Genomic DNA, 18,568 nt, shown 5'->3' with positions numbered 1-18,568 from the left:
GACTCGGTGGATATAGAGCCTTTCTATTACAAGTTCTTACGTCTAGGTCTATTCTAGAAATAATTCAGTGATGGAGTGACAGCAATCCTATTCGCCAATTTGCGCGGGACAGATCTGTACTTAAGTCGAGACTTTGGTCGGCGGCCGGGTGAACCATAGCGATTCGAGAGAGGTTGCCATGATAGATACACTGCGGAGGAACAGTCCCGCAGGGTTGCGGGGATTTTGCTGTCGAATTGTATAGTTTGCAAGTTGTGGAATCGCAGTCGAGGGATTCGAAACTTTTGAGATCGCGCAGTATATAATGTTCTCTCATTGGTAGAGGCGGAATAACAACAGGCCTTAAAGCTTGCGTAAAGATCTCAACAGGTTAGTGAGCAGATGAATGCATAAAATGCAGACATATGGTAACGATATAAGAACTGAGTACTGGCAGAACTGGGCTGCTGCCATCAAATCAAATTCAGAACATCAACGCCGACTCCCATCTCCAGAGTGAGAAGGTCCTATTTGGAAGTGCAACCAGTGTATGGATACAGCACGATGACTAGATCTTTCTTTCAGGGTAGGAATCCTCCCCGGAAGTCGATTTACCTACTAAAGTATACACAAACTTGTAGTTGCACGTTCCAGATGATTTCAATTAGCAATGGGATCGTAACCGACGAGGACACAGATTACACAATAACTATGCAGCATGCTATTCCTTTCCGTCCATACACTAATATCTCTACACATACCGAATTCAAGCGTCCATGATACCACATTTCTACACCACCCATAAAGAGAGCTTCACAAAACCTTCCGCTTCTCAATCTCCTCACCGGCAGAAACAACACCATCGACACCATCAACCCCACCCCCCGGCAGCCCCCCAACAACCCCCACCCCAATCATCTCCAGCCCTGCCACAAACCCACACAGCAACGACGCCAGCACAAAGACTGTAATACTCTCCCCAATCTCCAACCACGAGCCCTCATCCCGCACACGCCAGAAAAACCGTAGCGTCAGATAGTCGCTCGCGGCGACGACTAACACAAAAAGCGCACCGGGCCGCAACCGCAACGAGCGGGTCAAGATGCCCAGGTTGACCGAGACAAGGACAAAGGGCGCCAGGATCTTGAGGATCAGCAAGGCAGATTGACTGAATGGCTCGAAGACAGGGATCAGGCGTAGGACAGCATCGAGGGAGAAGGAGGAGATGGAGGCGATGTTGCCGGTGCTGAAGAATGCGGAGTGGGAGAGGTAAAGGAAGAAGAGAGCGATGCGGGCATCGGAGAGATAGAGGGATCGGACTTGGAAGGGGGGATTGCTTTCTTTGCTGCTGCTGCTGATAGGAGGGAGCTGGTGGAACTGGAAGACTCGGGACTCTAGCTGCACCCAGGTGAAGAGCGTGCCATGCCGCTTATGCAGCAGTAGAAGAGACCCTCGTAGGAGATGGTAAGAAGGATAAATAGTGGGCAAAGGCGAAGAAGATCACTACCAGACGGTGGGTTCCGGTTCGAGGGTAAAAGAATAGGGGCGTAAACGAGGTCACTATTTAGGAGACTTTCGTGTAAGTACAAGTGGTTGTCTTCCAGAGAATTAGGTCAGGCACTAACCAAGGATTGCCCAGCCCAGTATCTGCGTAAGACGCGGGCGTCCTTCCTTAGACCGTAAAGATTCTGCAGCAGAAAGTGTAACAAGAAGGGCCAGAGGTACTAATCCAACCTAGTCGCGATTATCAGTATGATCAGAGAGTAAGGTTTTCCCCGGAGTGTCCAACCTGCAATGTCAGAAGCACTTTCGAGATTCGGTCGGTCGCAACGGTTTCACGCCCCGAGGATGCTCGGTTGAGGATCTTCGTCTCGCACATTAGATGCCACACACCGAATGCAAATATGAGTAGACCGCCCAGGGTGCCGTTCTATGTATTAGCTGGGAGACTTTGGACCGCACCGACGCCGCGGGCTGAACATACATCAGAGTAGTGTCCTCTGTTTTGTTTGCAGGAAGAAGTGTGAATATGCTCATGGAGGCACATTGGAGCGCCCATGCCAAACATAGGAACCAATTGGCCAGAATAAATTCCGCGCCGTATAATACCGGCCAGAAGATGGCGAGAAGATAGACCAGCGTGTAAATCGTTCGGTCGTGAAAGCTTTGGACCTACTTGCAGTGAGCTGTCTGTGGATTGTACCGCGGCACCAACAGGCTGTTAAAACATACGATCGCTTCCAGAAGAAGGCCAAGCGCCAATCCACCCACAGCGCCTGTAGTCACATTGCTGGCGGAAAATTGCTTGGAGTTCGTCCTAACAACTCGGATCCAGGACTCCCGGTACGCCAGCACGTCTACCCAAAAGAGAATCGGGAACGTGGCGTAAGCGTAGTATTGATAAGGGGAACTCTGTCGATACAGAAGTGCCAGAAGAACAATAGAGATAATTACTAACACCGATACCTTAACAGTGGAGCGGTTGAGCTGGACATTCTCATCGCTATCCACCCCAAATAACCCACACTGATCAGAGCTCGAAGGAAAAGCCAGTCATAGGTCTGTAAGTAGCGCAGGCCCTGGAAAGTCAGATTGATCAATTTCTAGAAGTCTTGGATTGCCTTCTCAGGATTACCCTGGTCAATTGCTGCGCGGATCCGACTAATTATCTCCTCTTGGCTTATTGTCTGGTCTCGATTGTCAGTCAGCCCCGCGAAAGGTATATACCAGAGCTTCCTGGCCATTGTAAGATGCTCCTTAGCTCGATACATCTCTAAAATCTCCTGGGTATTTACAAGCATCGCCTCCGCGTGGCCTGACTTGTCCGCATCAATATATGACAAAGGAAGCTGACCAACCGAATTGACTGGAAACGGGATTCCCGCCAGGTATGCTATTAGGACAGCAATATCAGCTTGGGCAACATCATTCCTCTGGACATGGTCCAGATGCCAATCAGCGGAGAAACCATCGTGCCCACACGCGACACTACCGATGGGCCCCTGTTTTCGGACAAGACACGCCCCCGCCCCATGCGATAAGCGGCGTTCGTGTATTATCCGGATGTCCGTCTCCGTGGCTGCCTCAGTCACTCATGCCATGGTCGGCGGTAAATATGAAGGCCGTTTGATCGTCTGCAAAAAAGGCCTCGAATAGAGCAGTCATCTCCCGCACCCCTTGATCCACGACCTGGACATTGTACAGGTATTCGCGAGAATAGGGACGGTAGGAGTGGCCCGACGTATCCAAGCCAAGGAGATGAAGAAAGAAGATATTTTGATCCTGTCTCAGCGCTGCTTCCAATTCTCCATCCTCCGCCGCTGAAGAAAAGAAGCGCTTGACGCCGTCGAAAACCCAGCGGTCCAATTCAGTGGCATCCTTGCTGAAATCTTCCGCATCCGCGCTGTACATATATGTATCCACGCGCCCCGGGTCTGCTCCCTCGGCAAACATGGGTAGGATATCCGGGCTCCCCCAGCTCCATGTATGCCGCCTGCGATTCAGTACACTATCGAAACCCACTGGGTTCAGCTTCCAGCCCGTGGTCACGGCGGAGACATCCTCGTAGAGGCCCGCGAGAAGGGCCACATGGCCTGGGCGCGACTCGGTTGGCACTCGTGTGTGGGAGACTCCGAAGGTACCATATTCCAACACTCGTGAGCGCAGAAAGGGGGTCAAGTGGTGATGGAGCTGGTGTAGCTCACGTGTATGGGATTGATTGTCTTAAGGTCTAAATCTATCATACAGAGATTCCTTGGTGTTGTGGTCAGGTCACGTGGTTGCTCCCTTAGGCTCCCATAGGCTCTGACAAGTGGCGTAGTATTTGGGCCGTCTCATTCGTGGGCGCATCTGGGGACGGGTCAGGGAATTGTTGGAAAGTCTTATCCGCGCGAAGACCATCAGCTAGTGGGCAGCCAACACAAACAGTAGAACAGCCGGTTCCTTTATTTTATTTTATTTTTATTTTTTATTTTTATTTTTATTTCTTATTTTATTTCTTATTTTATTTTTTATTTTATTTTTTATTTTATTTTTTATTTTATTTTTTATTTTATTTTTTATTTTATTTTTTATATTTTTTTAAGCAAAATGACTGGGAAAAGGTATGGGGTGGCTGCCTACCGACAAAGAGCACAACGCGTCGAGCGGGAGGAGGTCCGGAAGTCTGGACACGGTGGGCCTTCATGCCCCCCACGACGGGGCTCACAAAGTAAACATCGAAAGTGGAACAGACATAGAGCAGATGGAAAGTTATGGCCACTCCCAAAAATTGCAGACGGCTTAGCCGGGCCATGTATGCCACACACACACAGACTATGCTCAGGAATTGTTCATTAACCGAAAAGTGATAAATGAAGATGCTTCAATAATAGGAGAGCCTCGGCGGTGCTGATGGTGCTACTTTTTAGGGTGTAGGGGAGGATCGGCATGGAAAAGCCTCCTTCCCGTCTTTTAAGTACTAGTTACTACACTCCAATCACACCAAAACTACTAATTGACTTCTACCTTCAGCGGGAGTTGATTCGACGTTGTGTTAGTGCAGTCCATGTTGAAAGCTGGATCTCGAAACGCACTACAAATTACCCAGAATGGGTTGATTCTATGGCTCATATACTTCATATACTCATGGGTGTGCGCTCCACTATTCGTGCCCTTACTGCTCAGTATACTCGGGACATATCCACAGACACTTCAGTGAGTTCGCGCTTATACTAACTACTACTTCACAAATCAAATTGTCCAATGAACCGAGGAGCACGTCGGTGCATACATATCATCCCGAACCACTCGCATTACGGGGATCGGGCACAATATAAAGTTAGTTCGTCGATCGCGTAAATCTCACCAGCATTAGCCTAGGATGGATATTGATTCATTAGTCGAAAATGTAGGCCGAGCCTTCTCCGGACTTAGCCCGCTACACATACGAAGGCACGACATCTCGTGCATTTGAAATTCTACCTGCATTTATGTCGTATTAGAGGGTACAACGACGGAAAATAGTATTCAGGGGGATTTTAGAAGTACTCTTATCATCTCTTGCAGCCCAAGCGTAATTTTTTCTTGATTGAATTTGAGCTTCAAGATGGGGTTTAACCCGGCCTCAATTGTAGACCTAAAGAATCCCTAGAACATAATCAAAGTAACTCTACTCACTATTATTCTACCCAGCAATGCTCGTGGATTTATCAAGAAAGCCCTGTGTGCTAGATAGACAGGGTTTAGCTTCTGCTCTCATTTGAGGTAGTCGTTAATAGTCGTGCAAGTGAAGTTACGAAGGCTATTATGGCCTAATAATACGACATGAATACCACCAGCTCGTTTTCGCATACAGATGATATTATAATAAGACATTTGTCAGTCATATATCCTCAAAAGTCCGCAGTGATCTGTCCAAATTAGATCAGACGTCAGTTATCTGATAGGCTAATCTAGGCGGCTGTCCGACAAATATTACACGGAAATAACGCCATTGAGCCTGATTTTTAAAGTAAGAGCCGCCATTTAGAGCAAGCAATCAATCAAAAACTTAAATTTGATCCGTAAGCCGGATAACCACTGAAAATACGGCCCGCAAACCCCCGTCACAATTGCCCAACCCTCATCAAACGCCTTGACCAGCTCCAGCGGCAACGGCCCCTTCTCCAAATTCGTCAAATTCTCCTCCAACTGCACCGCACTACTCGCCCCAGTAATCACCACATCACTATACTCCTTCTTCATTGAGCTAGGGTAATTCGCCCACCTAACCGCCGCCTCAGCCGTCGTGATCCCATGCTTATGTGCCACCGGCCGAATCACATCCAGCGCACTAAAATACGCCTCATTCCAGTACCGCCGGCGGAATTCGCCCTCTGCATCTTCTTCGGATCAAACTGACTGCCATCCTCATGTTCGCCAGTGGCACGCTGGTACTTGTCCGTGAGCACATCCACCGGCGACGGGGCTGGATGAGTAAAAGGCGATCCCGTACTGTCGGAGGCAGGGGAAGAGCTCTGGCTCGACGGAGCGCTGGAGCGCGTGATAGCAGCCCTGATAGACGTCTGGCTTTTTCCAACCGCTGCGCTCGTAAAGTTCGCAGATTTGGGCGACTTCCCAGACTGAGTAGTTGCTTATTCCGAAATGGTGGAAATAGCTCGCTTTGTAGAGTTCGTTGACCACTTCTAGGGCTTCTGCGTATGACGTGTTGTGCTGTGATAGTTCAGAGTTAACAGTAGCATTGAATGGGATCCAGAAAGTGCTTACGTCCCGCGCATGCAGATACCACAAGTCTATCTTTTCACCCTGCAACGCCTGCAAACTCTCCAGGAGTCCAGGCTTGAGATCATCTTTCTTATGTGTGTAAAACCTTTTACCAGGCTTGGGCGGCCCGAACCGGTGCGGACTGAGCTTAGTGCCCACAACCATGCCCTGTGAGCCACGCCGTACACGCGCGCGGAGTCGATCTCGTTGTACCCGTGCTTCTGGAACGCGTCCAACATAGTGGCGCAGTCATTGGGGTCGTGCACGCGGGCTGTGAGGGTTATTAGATTCAGTGATTATTTAGCTTGGTATCGAGGCGTGGGAAATGATTGGGGTATTGTATCTAGATAGGTATTCACCTTCTTTGCTCAGCGTCATAGTGCCGAGCACGACTTTTAGTTCGGTCTTGGACTCGGTGGTGATAGCCATCTTGGTCGTACAGCTGCTTGTCTCGACTTCAAAATTATAATCTGGCTTATTGGTTTGAAGAGTAAATGCTACGATGTTTTGACTATATATCTCTTGTTTGCTGTGTAAATAAAAGTGTGCGAGGGAGGCTCTCTTCGCCTTCCGCTTGACCTCAGCTTGCGGAATGTAGTACATGGGGTAGGGTTCCGGTACATAGATGCTCGGCCATCGGTCCAGAAACCAATTGCCCCGAATAGCCCGAGTATGGCAGACCCTTCCGAGGCTCAGTCAGGCTTCTCATCTGTTCGGGCGTTCTAGATTATGTCTGACAATTTGTACGGCTTGAATGATTCCTTGTTTATGAAGTTGTTTGCTAGGCTTAGTGAAGGATTGCTAATAGGTATGAAGTATTGATTATACTAGCATCCGTTACGCTTCTTATCACATACTGTCTCAATACAAGGGCTCATAAAAATACGCTAGAGCGGTTAGCCACGAACCTATATTTACTTCTATATTAGGCGCCATTTAAGCTTTTTCTGTAGAATCAGAAAGTACTGGGGGTTAGGAATATCTCGAGTAAATACTTTTGTGTAGCAGTAGCTAAACACGGTGCCTAGAAATATCCAGACAGCTTCCATTATACATACAATATAGAAACAAAACGCCGTATATAAGCTCCTGGGTAGAATAAATGGATAAAGGTTATTATAAAAACCTGAAGCCATATGACGCATGCGCCATTGAAGTAATATATATTGTAACACTCTAACTATGTCGTAGCATATTGATGATTTCTGAGGACAGAGAAATGAGACACTCGCGCAAATCAGCCCCCACAACGCTCAAAGAAGTACCCGAGAAAGTCGTCGTATTTGGTGCTACTAGAGAATGCTTCATTTCCCCTACTCTATAAGAATTGAGCCGTAGGGCAAACTGGTTTACCAAGCCCTGTACGCGACACAGCTCGCTGGGGATCGGCTGTGCAGTCATCCTCCGGGTTCCTTCGTCGTCGTGAGAGCTGCAGTAGCTGCCAGATGGTCGCATCTGCTCTTTTGTAGGCGTTTTCCTCCGGTGGCTGCTTAACGTGCTATCACCTTCGAAGCTTGGTCTCCTGATTTGTCGCACCGCGGAGGCATATCGCACTAGTATCTTAAACACGATAATTGATAGCATAGCCTTCAGGTATCCGGTTGCTGCGCATGGACATTGTAGCATACTGTTGATGTCTTCTATAAACTGCTTGTTCTGCGCAACCACTGTTTGCGTAGTGGGATTGCTGTTGCAGACTGTGATATTTGACCTTGTAGCGCCATGGTGCGGACTGGTTGGTAAAGAGGCAGGAAACGGTGATTCAGCTGAGAAGAGCTTATTCATGAGGTCCAGCGCTTGTATCATACAACCGCACGTCGGCCCTAACTCCCATGCGCCGCCGGCGTTATCGCCGCAAGTGGAGCGAACTTGTCTATCGGGGGGTCGGAGAGTAGGCTTTAGACAGGATCATATAGCCGTGTGGGGATTTTCCAGAAAAAGGGTTTGGATCGATATCCTCTGACAACAGGAGCTCTGCGTCGTCGTGATGGCCTTGGGCGAATTTTGACAAGTTCGCGTCCAACGATTAGAGTTCCAAAAAGTCTACGGGCTGCGCAAGAAAGTCATTAATGTGGTTACGCGTCCCACAGAGCCCAGGTGACAGAGAGTGTTCTAGAGGCGTCAACAGGTCGGCGAAGACGTCCATGTAAGCGGAGGATTCAGCGGTCGCCGACACATGGCTAGGCTCCAGGTAGCACGGGCTTAGGTCGGGAGGGGCCAAGGACTGGCTACCTGTGGAGAAGTCTGTGCCTTGTCTATCTGCGAGGGTAAGACTTGCGATGCTAGTCGCATTACAGGTTCCAGTACTGTTTCTACCCTGGCTATTGTGTCGCTTGCGCCGTGGACGTTTTGTAACAAAATATTCACACGGGATGCCCCGTTTTTTGCATCGCGGGCATGTTGGTTTCACCTTTGGGCACCTAACTTTGGACGATGCAAAGGCGTGGCAACTGTCGCGCAGCTTCGACGCTGTGGAACCTGATTTACGGTGTGTTGGTGTCTGTGAGTATGGTGTCCTTCGGACTTTTGTGCCGGATATTGAATCTAGCATGGTACTTGATCCGGATCAGACTATATCCGGGCGAAGCATGTTTGTTAATATGGTCCCTGACGGAGGCTCCGTGAAAAGGACCTTAGTGACAAAACCTCTTACCTCTCTGCTGCTCGCCAACGGAGAAGTCCCGACGCAAGCTCGGCCTCAAGCAAGCTTCTTATGGCTATTGCGTTGTCTCAATGGCATCTATGTCTTGTTTAGACAAATATAACTGCATAAATAAGCCGAATCAATGTATATTGACTTAGACTACTGACTACCGAACGAATGAAAACGAGAGTAATGATAAAATTTCCGTTCCTACAAAAATTGAGTACCTCAAGACATGAAAAGAACTAGTACATGCCTCACCAACGATATTGCATCGACATCATTTTTAACCCAAGCATTGACCAGGTCAGGCACTTCCGGTGTATTTATCTCCCACATCGGATGAACTTAAAGTCAATATACAGTCACACCACTGTTAGGCTGGATTGAAGATTCGCTTTCGTGTTCACTGTGTCAGAGAAGCAGGCATTATCTTGAACCACTGCGGGGCACGCCTTGAATTCGATCTAAACCTCGTAAATTTATAGACAAACGAACCACACACCAGTTAGGGTCAGATGTATCTGAGTGATACTCACCCGTAAGCTTACCTCCATCAGACCTGCAGGTGGCAAACAGGGCACCAATCCTCCGGACAATATACCACAATCGGTGCCGTAAGCAGTTGCACACCAAAGAAACCATTGCAACCCCAGATAAATTCAAAACCAATGAAGCTTATATTTCGGATAATGAGCCCTTTCGTAAAATATGCCCACCACCCCACCCGAATACGACCATCGATGCAGAACACCTACAGATATCTAGCCCCCAACACGATAGATAATACTTCCTACATAGGGCATGGTTGCAGTGTAGTTCCCGTTTCTCATGGCTGCTTACTCCCCCCTCGCCCAACGCCTTTCTGGATTGGTAGTTGATATTCTGCGCCGAGTAAATCCCCCCGCAAGTAACGGAAAAAAGAAAGAAGAAAAGGAAAGAATAGATTGCACGGGAGTATAGACCCTTTAGCCTTGCGGTTTACATCCTAGTGCCTGTGGACTTTACTGTATTCTTACTTTTAGCCTGGTTAATGTGGTTCTCCAGTTAGCCCCTAAAGATAAGCAGGCAGAAGCCAAAAGCTCGTAACCACGACACAGCCAAGCAATAACCTGCGCTGCTATCAAGATACTAGCAGAGGCTTAGGCCGAACAAGCTGTAGGCCGCCCCCACTATAGAAAACACGCCCGACGGAATAAATAGTTAGTTCAGGAGGTTCGGACCCACCATAAAGTAAAGTTGATGAAACCAATGACAACGTTGTGTGTGTTTACCCTGCATAACACGAGGTCAGGCAACTAAAGAATCTATGGTAGAAGTATCCTGGGCACTTCAGCCAATTCGAGCTGAGAGGATCACTTCCTAAAAGGGTAATCACCCGTATGCCCTTTACGAGAACTTGTTGTCGTACATGCAGCTTCTGGCCCTGAGATATATGAGCGCTAGAACTGGTTAGTTGTGAAGGGAATATCAGAGGTTGGTGTGAGACAAGGTTCATTGTCTAATGGTTGTGTAGAAGGTGACTTTCTATTTATCTCACATCAGCTGCGAACTATCTGAAGCGTAAAGGTGTACTGTAAAAACCATCAAAGGGAGCTTGTACGCTGGATATACATTTCTTAACGAGAAGTCCGAAGTAATGCCTCTACATTGGTGAATGCATGCCACCGCTCGGGCTGGCTTTGAAAGTGTACCCATGATCTGCACTATCGTAAGCATGAGTACTTATGCAGGGGTGCATCTAGTATATGTACTGTGATTGAGTAGGAGCGTTTGCTTAGGCACAATCTGCTACGGGATATTTCTGCCGATATAAAGACGTGGGAGGGCAGCGACAAACCGAAACACACCTGGTAGTCTTGAGACCATACAACCCCAGCAGTAACACATGAGAACATCTGCTCGGGTTCTGCCGTCCTCCCTGCCTCTGTCTCTGAAACAAATCGGATTGTATTTGCTGCGATGAATAACGTGGTCCAACTACAACACTATAGCAGCGACCTCGCCACGGCCATAACAAGCCTCGTGGGTTATTCTCGAAGTGCCAACATCCAGCAAACTTCCAGCCATGAGCCACCATTGGACTCAGAAGAAGTCCAGCGAGCCAAAGCACACATCCTATCCATCGTTTCTAAAATCAGGACCTTGATTTGTGGACCAACAAGACTTCCTCCAATATCTTGCAAGCCAGGGTTGTCTTACTCCCAACTAAACACCAACTAGACAAGAGATCAAAGCTAATCTTGCACCCCAGAGTGAAATCCTCGCATGCCTGCGATGGTTACGCGAGTTCCAAATTCTCGCCTGCATACCACTGATCCGCAGCGTCCCAATTAAGGACATAGCCGATCTAACAGGTGTTCCACAAACAACTCTAGCCCGCATCATTCGACTAACAGCTACGGCTGGCTTCCTTCACGAACTACAACCTTCTCATGTGGCACGTACGCCCTTGTCAGCCTCCTTTTCTTTCGAATCCCTCGTTGCTTGACGCCGCCATGTTTCTCTCGGAGTCCGCGGCTCCGCTACTTTGCAAATGATCCAAGCCGCTAAGCAGCAAGGGGTTCCTCATTAGCCCAGTGAGAGACCCTACGATCTTGGCCTCCTCACAGCCAAGCCATTCCACGCAACACGCGAGCAACAGCCGAAGCTGAATCGCCAGTGGTCTGCTTATCTTCACCATGTTGGGGGGTTGTATACGGCCGATGACGTGGCGGACGTTCTCATGCAGCTAAGCTGGTCTAAAATCAGCAACGTGCCAGATGCATGAATAGTGGAGGTATTTCTGAAACAAGTCTGCATGCCCCTGGAAATAGAATATGTGTGTATGTACTATATATTGCTAGCTGACTATTGCACTACAGGTTGACGCTCAGTCACTGTCAACATCTATCACCCAATGCCTCGCAAATCTATACCCTTCCCTCAACTTCATCGTGTAGATCAGCGACCCAGCAACCGCCATCTTATATTATCAGGAACCAGAGAACTCCAACTCTCGAATCACGGTCACCAACTGCACCCTCGGTAACAGGCAAACCGCCTCTGATGCAGCTGTGTATATACTCCATCTCCCTCCATCCTCCCCGGGTGCAGTACATACCGAGCTGGCAGTTCATCGGGATGTTCTCTGCGCGCGCCACGGTATTATGCTTTTATTAACGGCTCGTCTACTTCCTAAACCGGGTAGTCTCCCCCATCCCGAGGTCGAAGCCATGGCCCGCTCAAGGGATCTGGCCTTGCTCCAGTTGACTAATGAGGGCGAGATGGAAATGGTCGCGCTTTTGGGAATAATAGACTTAGTTAGGGATAGTGTGGGCAGATTGGTGGTGACTAAAAGGCTTTGTGCAAGTAACGGGCTTGTTGTTTCTTTAGTGGTTAAATATAAACCTGGTTGGCCTAGGGAATAGTTTGCGCCGCAGTTCAAGTGTGAGTGCGTTGTAGCGAGCGGTAGGCTTTTCATAGAATTGACTAGTCAGTCGGAGGGAATCTTGTATATGTTTCTATCCAGGAGAGGGATATTCGTTGTATAAAGCTGTTTCTTTTGATAGCGCTATTGTTACGCCACAATATGGACTATGGAACCATAACTCGTCAGCGCTCAAAAATATTTGGCTTTCTTCTAGTTGGACGAGTGTATATGTATAGCACTCCTACATAGGCTGAGTATTTCGTGTATCCGAGGTTAAACTTTATCGTCCCCGTAATCGATGGCAATAATATATATAGCGATATATATTTTGGTTATTAGGGCTATGACACTGATGAAAGCCATGGTACTGAAAGTGCATGAATCGGAAAATAACAGAGAGAATATATAGTAATATACGATGCATAACCCATTCAGGCTGCTATCTAGAAGCAGGCTTTCGGCTAAATTTTCAGACTTTAAGGACGTAGTGTCCGTAAAGCTTTTGAGGAGAAACGCACCTTATTGTTGACTCTATTCCTAGATTTATTGCAAACTGTAAAATTTGAGCCAAGCTGCCCTGCTCTCCAAGCAACTGCGCCCACTGTATCCATTCGTTTGGGTCCGTCTCAAAAGGCATAAGACTGGGAAAATCATAGGATTCAAACGGTCCGAAATCCGAGAGACTTCCTTCATATCTAGGTTGGACTCGGTTGTAGCTAGACGAATATCGAGTGGCGGGTCCAGAATCGGCTGCTCGATCTTTGGTGCTGGATGGTGAACTGGTGGCTGGTCTTCGACAGCGACGGATCGCATTGATATATTCCAGCGGTGGTGGTTCTGGCAGGCCTTCAGCCTTTGAAGCTGCAACGTAGTCGTCCCAAACTTCAAGTGTCCATTTGCCCAGTGCTGAGTACACGGCTCCAGTGGTTTTCTCGAAATTCTGAGGGTAGTGTGAGAACGCCACTCGAATCAATTGCCATACCTGATCAACTTCAGGCCCTGTTTTACGATGTCGAGCTTCGATGAGCATGTAGAGCACTGTATTCCAGAGATAACTTGTACCGGTCTGCCATACGTATTTTTGCAATCCGTTGCCGCCACCTTGCATTAATGTGGGATATTCTAATAATTTCGAAGCGTTTGAAAACACTATGCTGCGCTCGCTTTGTGGAACTTTGACTGGGCTATTGGCAAATTGTCGTGGATTATGAGCAAAAAGATTCATCTGGCATATTGATGATCGATCAGATTATGATTGATACGAAAGTGTGGAGCGGATTCGATGGGTCGCAGTACCGCAGATACCTCCTTTCCTAATGGTCTTCAATCTGGCTTATGACGCTGTCCTTTTTGGCGAGCGAGACATCCGGACTAAGGAGTATTTCCCAGCGCACATCACCCGGACACACCGTCGCGAATTTGCGCAAAGTCTCGAGAATTTCGCATTTGATCAAACAAAGTGCGATTGAAGTGATATCGTTAAGCGCTGGCAGGAGATCGACCATGTCTGAGTGGAGATCCTCATCATCGACGTTCAAAGGCATTTTGGCATCCCCACTGGAGAGGTCCAGAGATGGCCGTGTGCCCAGTACCTCGGTTGTGCGAAAGTCCACATGGACTAGATGCCACCAAAGTCGCCTCCGCATTTCTGTTTCAAACGGAGATAGCCCAAGAGATGTGCCTTCCCGGTGGAGTCCCATTTTGCGTGCAAGTCGTATGGCGACTCCTAATAAGACAAACACTGTGTCACATTGGTAACTGTTCCTTACACACATCTATTTTGTTGTAGTAAAAAAGAGATTGATAACTTCAGCTTACCATGAACATCGCATATGCCCGAAGAGTCATTGGACTAGAAGTTGATAGGAATCCTGCATTTACCAAAGCTTGTCGAGTTGCAAGTCTATAGCGGGAATGCATGACCGGTTGTGGGAGCCCAAATATATTTCGGCACTCGTATTCTTTCAGCGTGTTGATAGTCGCAAGATAGAAAGCAAACATCACCACCTCCAAGCTTTTGGACAGGTCTTGAGGATGTTGCAGCCCTTTCATTAATGCGGTCCAGAATGTAGGAAGATGCTAGATTTTCATGAGTGCGTCCACTCTATCACTATAGATTTCCTTTGATTTTGGCAATACCTGCAAAGAAGGGTGGAGGCTTGCAAGATTCTCAAATTTATAGTTCTCTTCCGGTTGGAAGAACAGCTCACTTTCGTGGACTGTCGACTCATCCATTGGCTCACCAGGGTCGGCAACCTCCAGGTGTTGAGACTAAGTAAATGATGGTCAGAGAAAAAGAGCGAGGAAGGGAAAGGGAGCATTTACTTCATCTCCTAATTTGGTCCAAGGAGCACTAAGAGCATTAAGAAGCTATCACTTAGGACGGAATGGGCCATAAACTTACCTATCAATATCTCGACGTTCCCCCTGGTGTGATGAGCTTTGGTTTAGTCTCTTTAAGTAAGCTCGAAGGAGCCTCTGCGGCTTTTGGTTGGAGGCTCAGCATCATCATCAACTTCAGCATCAGCCGTCTCTGACTCGGAGTTGTAGTAATCGTCAGATGGTTCAACCTTTACACCATACGATCTCAACAGCTCTTCATATCGTTTCAATTTAGCATGAAGACCTTCTCGGGGAGGTTTTGTTCTTTTTCGCTTCCCTCGCACGGGGGGAATAAAGCTACATTGCTTCTCTGCCTTAACACAATTGGAGCAGGGCGTGCGCCGATCGCATTTGACCTTACGCTGCCGACAAGTTAAGCAAGAGTAGCTTTTGAAATCCCCCGGCAACAAGGATTCAGCCATCACTAAGCCTTACCATTCGGGGGCGAGAATCGAAGGGGGAGTGATTTGGGCGAGTTCGCATGAGGTGAACGAGTGTTCGGTGCTTCTCGGGGTTCGGAAGTGAAAAAATAACTTTTGAGCCCCGAAAAGCGATGTCCATACACGCCACGATGGGAGAATTCAACCACCTTTCGCAAATCCTTTAAATTCTGGCCAGGGAGCTCTGAAATGCCATTAAGTCGTCTTTCGTCAATCAAAAAAACTTACATTTAATAATCACCATGTCCCCAGATGGCGACAAGAAGCCCGCGATTCGCACGACTCCGGCCAGTTACAAGGCCAAGGGCAAGGAGGCTGACATTATCTACCCTTCGGGCATGAAGCTCGCACTGCTGATGATGTCTATCTTTATTGGCATGTTTCTAGTGTCACTGGTATGCTTATGGAGGATGTATACATTTATCCATATATGTAAACTAACCCACCTGCAGGATCGCCTCATCATCTCAACCGCCATCCCCCAAATCACCGACGAGTTCAACTCAGCGGGCGATATTGGCTGGTACGGCACGGCGTATTTGCTCTCCAACTGCGCCTTTCAACTGATGTTCGGAAAGCTATACTCCTTCTTCGATATTAGATCAACCTTCATGATATCCATCACACTGTTCGAAGTCGGTTCGGCTATCTGCGGAGCGGCCCCGAACTCGATCGCGTTCATCCTGGGCAGAGCCATCGCCGGCCTGGGAGCCGGAGGAATTCTCTCTGGCATGATGGTCGTCATTGTCTTCTGTGTTCCTCTTCACAAGCGGCCCAAGTACCAGGGTTTCTTTGGTGCTGTGTTTGGGATCGCTTCGGTGACCGGCCCTCTAATCGGCGGTGCCTTCACCACTCACGTCACCTGGAGATGGTGCTTTTATATTAACCTTCCTTTGGGAGCAGTAGTCATGCCGTGTGTTTTCTTCTTGCTCCAAGTCCCTGACCGTCCCAACACTAAGAAACCTTTGGAAGAAAAGCTGCGGCAGCTCAACGCCCTGAGCATGCTCTCCGTTGTTCCTGGGGTCATCTGCCTGTGCCTGGCCCTACAATGGGGCGGCACTACGTATGCGGTGAGATTGAGCCTGGATTTCCTTCGACAGTGATTATTCTCTTCTCATCTCAGGCTAGTAGCGCTGACCGCAAATTAGTGGAATGAGGGCCGTATCATTACATTGCTTGTGCTCGCCTTCGTGCTTTTGGTCGCCTTTTCCTTCATACAGGTCTGGAAACCGGAGCAGGCCACGGTGCCACCGCGTATCATCACCCAGCGCAGCATCGCCTCCGGCTTCTTGGTGGCGTCTTGTCTCGGCGCCCACATGATGATGTTTGGTAAGCACAGGACATTTGGAAGGAATGCTTGGTCGCGTGCTAATACCAGAGCGCCAGTCTACTACCTTCCCCTCTGGTTCCAGGCCATCGACAGCGTCTCGCCTGTCGAAAGCGGCATCCACCTCCTTCCCATGATAATACCCCTCGTTGTGGCATCCATCCTCACCGGTCAGCTAGTCTCCCGCATCGGATACTACACGCCCTTCATGATCTACGGCGTCTGTCTCACAGCGATCGGCGCCGGCCTGCTCACTACCCTGGAGGTCGACACTACAAAGGGGAAATGGATCGGCTTCCAGATCATCTACGGTTTCGGCCTCGGCTCATGCACCCAGGCTCCTAACATGGCCGCGCAGACAGTGCTGCCACGCGAGGACGTCGCCATCGGTGCCTCGCTCATGTTCTTCGGTCAGCAGCTCTTTGGCGCCGTCTTCACCTCCGTCGGTCAGAACGTGCTCGACAACCAGCTGACCCACCGTCTTGCCAGCATTCCTGGTATCAATCCTCAGACGATCCAGAACACAGGCGCCACCCAAATCCTCAGCCTTGTTTCCGCTAAGGACCACACCGCAGCTCTGAGGGCGTATAACGACTCGCTGCGCGTGTGCTTCCAGGTCGGACTCATCATGACTTGTATATCCATTATAGGCGCTCTCGCCATGGAGTGGCGTACCGTGAGGAAGAATGTTCCCAAGAAACCTGACAGCGAGCTGGCTGCTGAGGACGGCAAGTGCCCAGGTGGTGGTGAGATCAAGAAGGTAGCGACGACTGCTGGGCCTGAAGCTATGCGCACGGTGTCCCAGACTGAGGTGCCACATATGTCGCCGTCAGCAACACTGGAAGAAACTGCGGAAAAGACAGACCAGACGACAGAAGAGAAGTCTGACGCTGAGAGAGCAAAGCCCAAAGAGATGACAGCTTGAGTGATGTCATAACGCACCTGGAGAAGAGAAATATTTCTCCCGACGGATGATTCGCAACTTTTCTATAAAATGATACCTAGTGGGCCAGGAAGGCAAGTCACCCGTTGGGTTGGTTTCTAAAAAGCACGTGAGGTGAATAAGATAGGATAGGCTTGTACGATAAAGATAGCATAGGCTCCTCTCACCTTATTCAAACTTAAACTTAATAGTTTCTCTACCGGTGGTCGGTCCCTTGCGACGCTTGATATCATTGTCAATCTCATCTAAAGACAGGAGAACAGATCCCACAAATGTACAGAGCTCATCAAATTTTATCACTTCTGCGGTAGGCGATACTCATCTCACGCACCGCACGGATAAGGCGCAGGTTCAACTCCACCTTATACTGGCTTTCAGACAACTCTGCTTTCCCCGCTAGGTATAAGAACTTCGCCAGGAATTCGTGGCAATCATCTCCCACTTTTATTATCAAGTTACGCAGCTCTGCTTGCGCCTTGATTTAACAGTGGGGGTTACGGAAAGTTCGGGTTAAGGTGTCAAGCATCTCATTAGTGGACTGGTAAGGGTTCATGGTGTCTTCTTGTAGAAAGGCGTTCAACAGCTAACAGGCTAGCCCAGAGATACATAATATCAGGTAAGACTATTTTTGCAATTTCAGTGTCATGCAAGTCTGCATTAGCTTTAAATTTGTTACAGATCTCTATTAACCAGACTTTGAACTTAGGGTTCTTGCCAATAGTCAGGACAGAAGAGTCAGGAACTTTTTCAGGTTTACTTCTGCTTTCTAATTGTAAGGATTCCTGGCAAGAGTTGATTTTAGATTAACGATACTTAAGCTGTTAAGCGGTGAAAGTATTGTAATATAAGTCTTATTTCTCATAGAGTTTAGTATTCTGGGAGTTCTTAACAGTTAACTAACCGACTATTTTAGTAAATTCTTTCTCTATCTTCTGGATGCAGGTTGCAGAGCCAGGGGTCTTAGGGATTCTAGAGATTCTGAAACTTCTTAAGAGAAGTAATCTCCCTAAGATAGCTGTTCTCCTTTGCTATCAGGGTATAGAAGTATTTAAGGAGATTGTTATACAGATTTTTTAGCGTCTCATAACAGCATTTCAGGAAGTCCCCTAGTGAGAGCTCTTCAGGTTAGTTGATTTCACCTGTGTTTAGGGACAGGCGTCGGTCCGCGTCGCGAGCCATGGTGATCACCGATGCCCAG

General features: G+C 48.4%; 5 protein-coding genes across 5 annotated transcripts; 2 read left to right on the top strand and 3 right to left on the bottom strand.

Moving 5' to 3' along the window:
* Positions 1-792: 792 nt before the first annotated feature.
* Positions 793-4,273, bottom strand: BDW43DRAFT_304016 (GPI ethanolamine phosphate transferase 1; the record flags this gene model as incomplete). The annotated part of the gene is made up of 9 exons (XM_032045523.1): positions 793-1,407; positions 1,487-1,539; positions 1,605-1,713; positions 1,769-1,909; positions 1,960-2,151; positions 2,212-2,432; positions 2,615-2,893; positions 3,072-3,608; positions 4,102-4,273. The coding sequence occupies 9 exons, from the start codon at positions 4,271-4,273 to the stop codon at positions 793-795; spliced, it is 2,319 nt and encodes a 772-aa protein (XP_031895136.1).
* A 1,211-nt stretch (positions 4,274-5,484) lies between these two features.
* On the bottom strand, positions 5,485-6,651 carry BDW43DRAFT_304015 (NADP-dependent oxidoreductase domain-containing protein; the record flags this gene model as incomplete). Its single annotated transcript, XM_032045522.1, has 5 exons — positions 5,485-5,832; positions 5,896-6,171; positions 6,226-6,297; positions 6,336-6,493; positions 6,582-6,651. The coding sequence occupies 5 exons, from the start codon at positions 6,649-6,651 to the stop codon at positions 5,485-5,487; spliced, it is 924 nt and encodes a 307-aa protein (XP_031895135.1).
* Positions 6,652-10,828: 4,177 nt separating this feature from the next.
* On the top strand, positions 10,829-12,276 carry tpcD (trypacidin cluster transcriptional coactivator tpcD; the record flags this gene model as incomplete). Its single annotated transcript, XM_032045521.1, has 4 exons — positions 10,829-11,058; positions 11,123-11,348; positions 11,442-11,621; positions 11,809-12,276. The coding sequence occupies 4 exons, from the start codon at positions 10,829-10,831 to the stop codon at positions 12,274-12,276; spliced, it is 1,104 nt and encodes a 367-aa protein (XP_031895134.1).
* A 471-nt stretch (positions 12,277-12,747) lies between these two features.
* Positions 12,748-15,082, bottom strand: BDW43DRAFT_323019 (uncharacterized protein; the record flags this gene model as incomplete). Its single annotated transcript, XM_032049668.1, has 6 exons — positions 12,748-12,796; positions 12,833-13,503; positions 13,619-14,053; positions 14,097-14,323; positions 14,390-14,516; positions 14,795-15,082. 6 exons carry the CDS (start codon positions 15,080-15,082, stop codon positions 12,748-12,750), a joined length of 1,797 nt encoding a protein of 598 aa, XP_031895133.1.
* Positions 15,083-15,342: 260 nt separating this feature from the next.
* BDW43DRAFT_316040 (MDR family MFS transporter) lies at positions 15,343-17,352 on the top strand (the record flags this gene model as incomplete). The annotated part of the gene is made up of 4 exons (XM_032048187.1): positions 15,343-15,495; positions 15,553-16,170; positions 16,249-16,429; positions 16,487-17,352. 4 exons carry the CDS (start codon positions 15,343-15,345, stop codon positions 17,350-17,352), a joined length of 1,818 nt encoding a protein of 605 aa, XP_031895132.1.
* Between the last annotated feature and the right edge of the window lie 1,216 nt (positions 17,353-18,568).

The sequence above is a fragment of the Aspergillus alliaceus genome, assembly GCF_009176365.1.
Source record: "Aspergillus alliaceus strain CBS 536.65 unplaced genomic scaffold BDW43scaffold_67, whole genome shotgun sequence".
Lineage (NCBI taxonomy): Eukaryota > Fungi > Ascomycota > Eurotiomycetes > Eurotiales > Aspergillaceae > Aspergillus > Aspergillus alliaceus.
The sequence above is the reverse complement of the archived record's forward strand: the minus strand, read 5'-3'. Positions and strand labels throughout refer to the sequence as shown.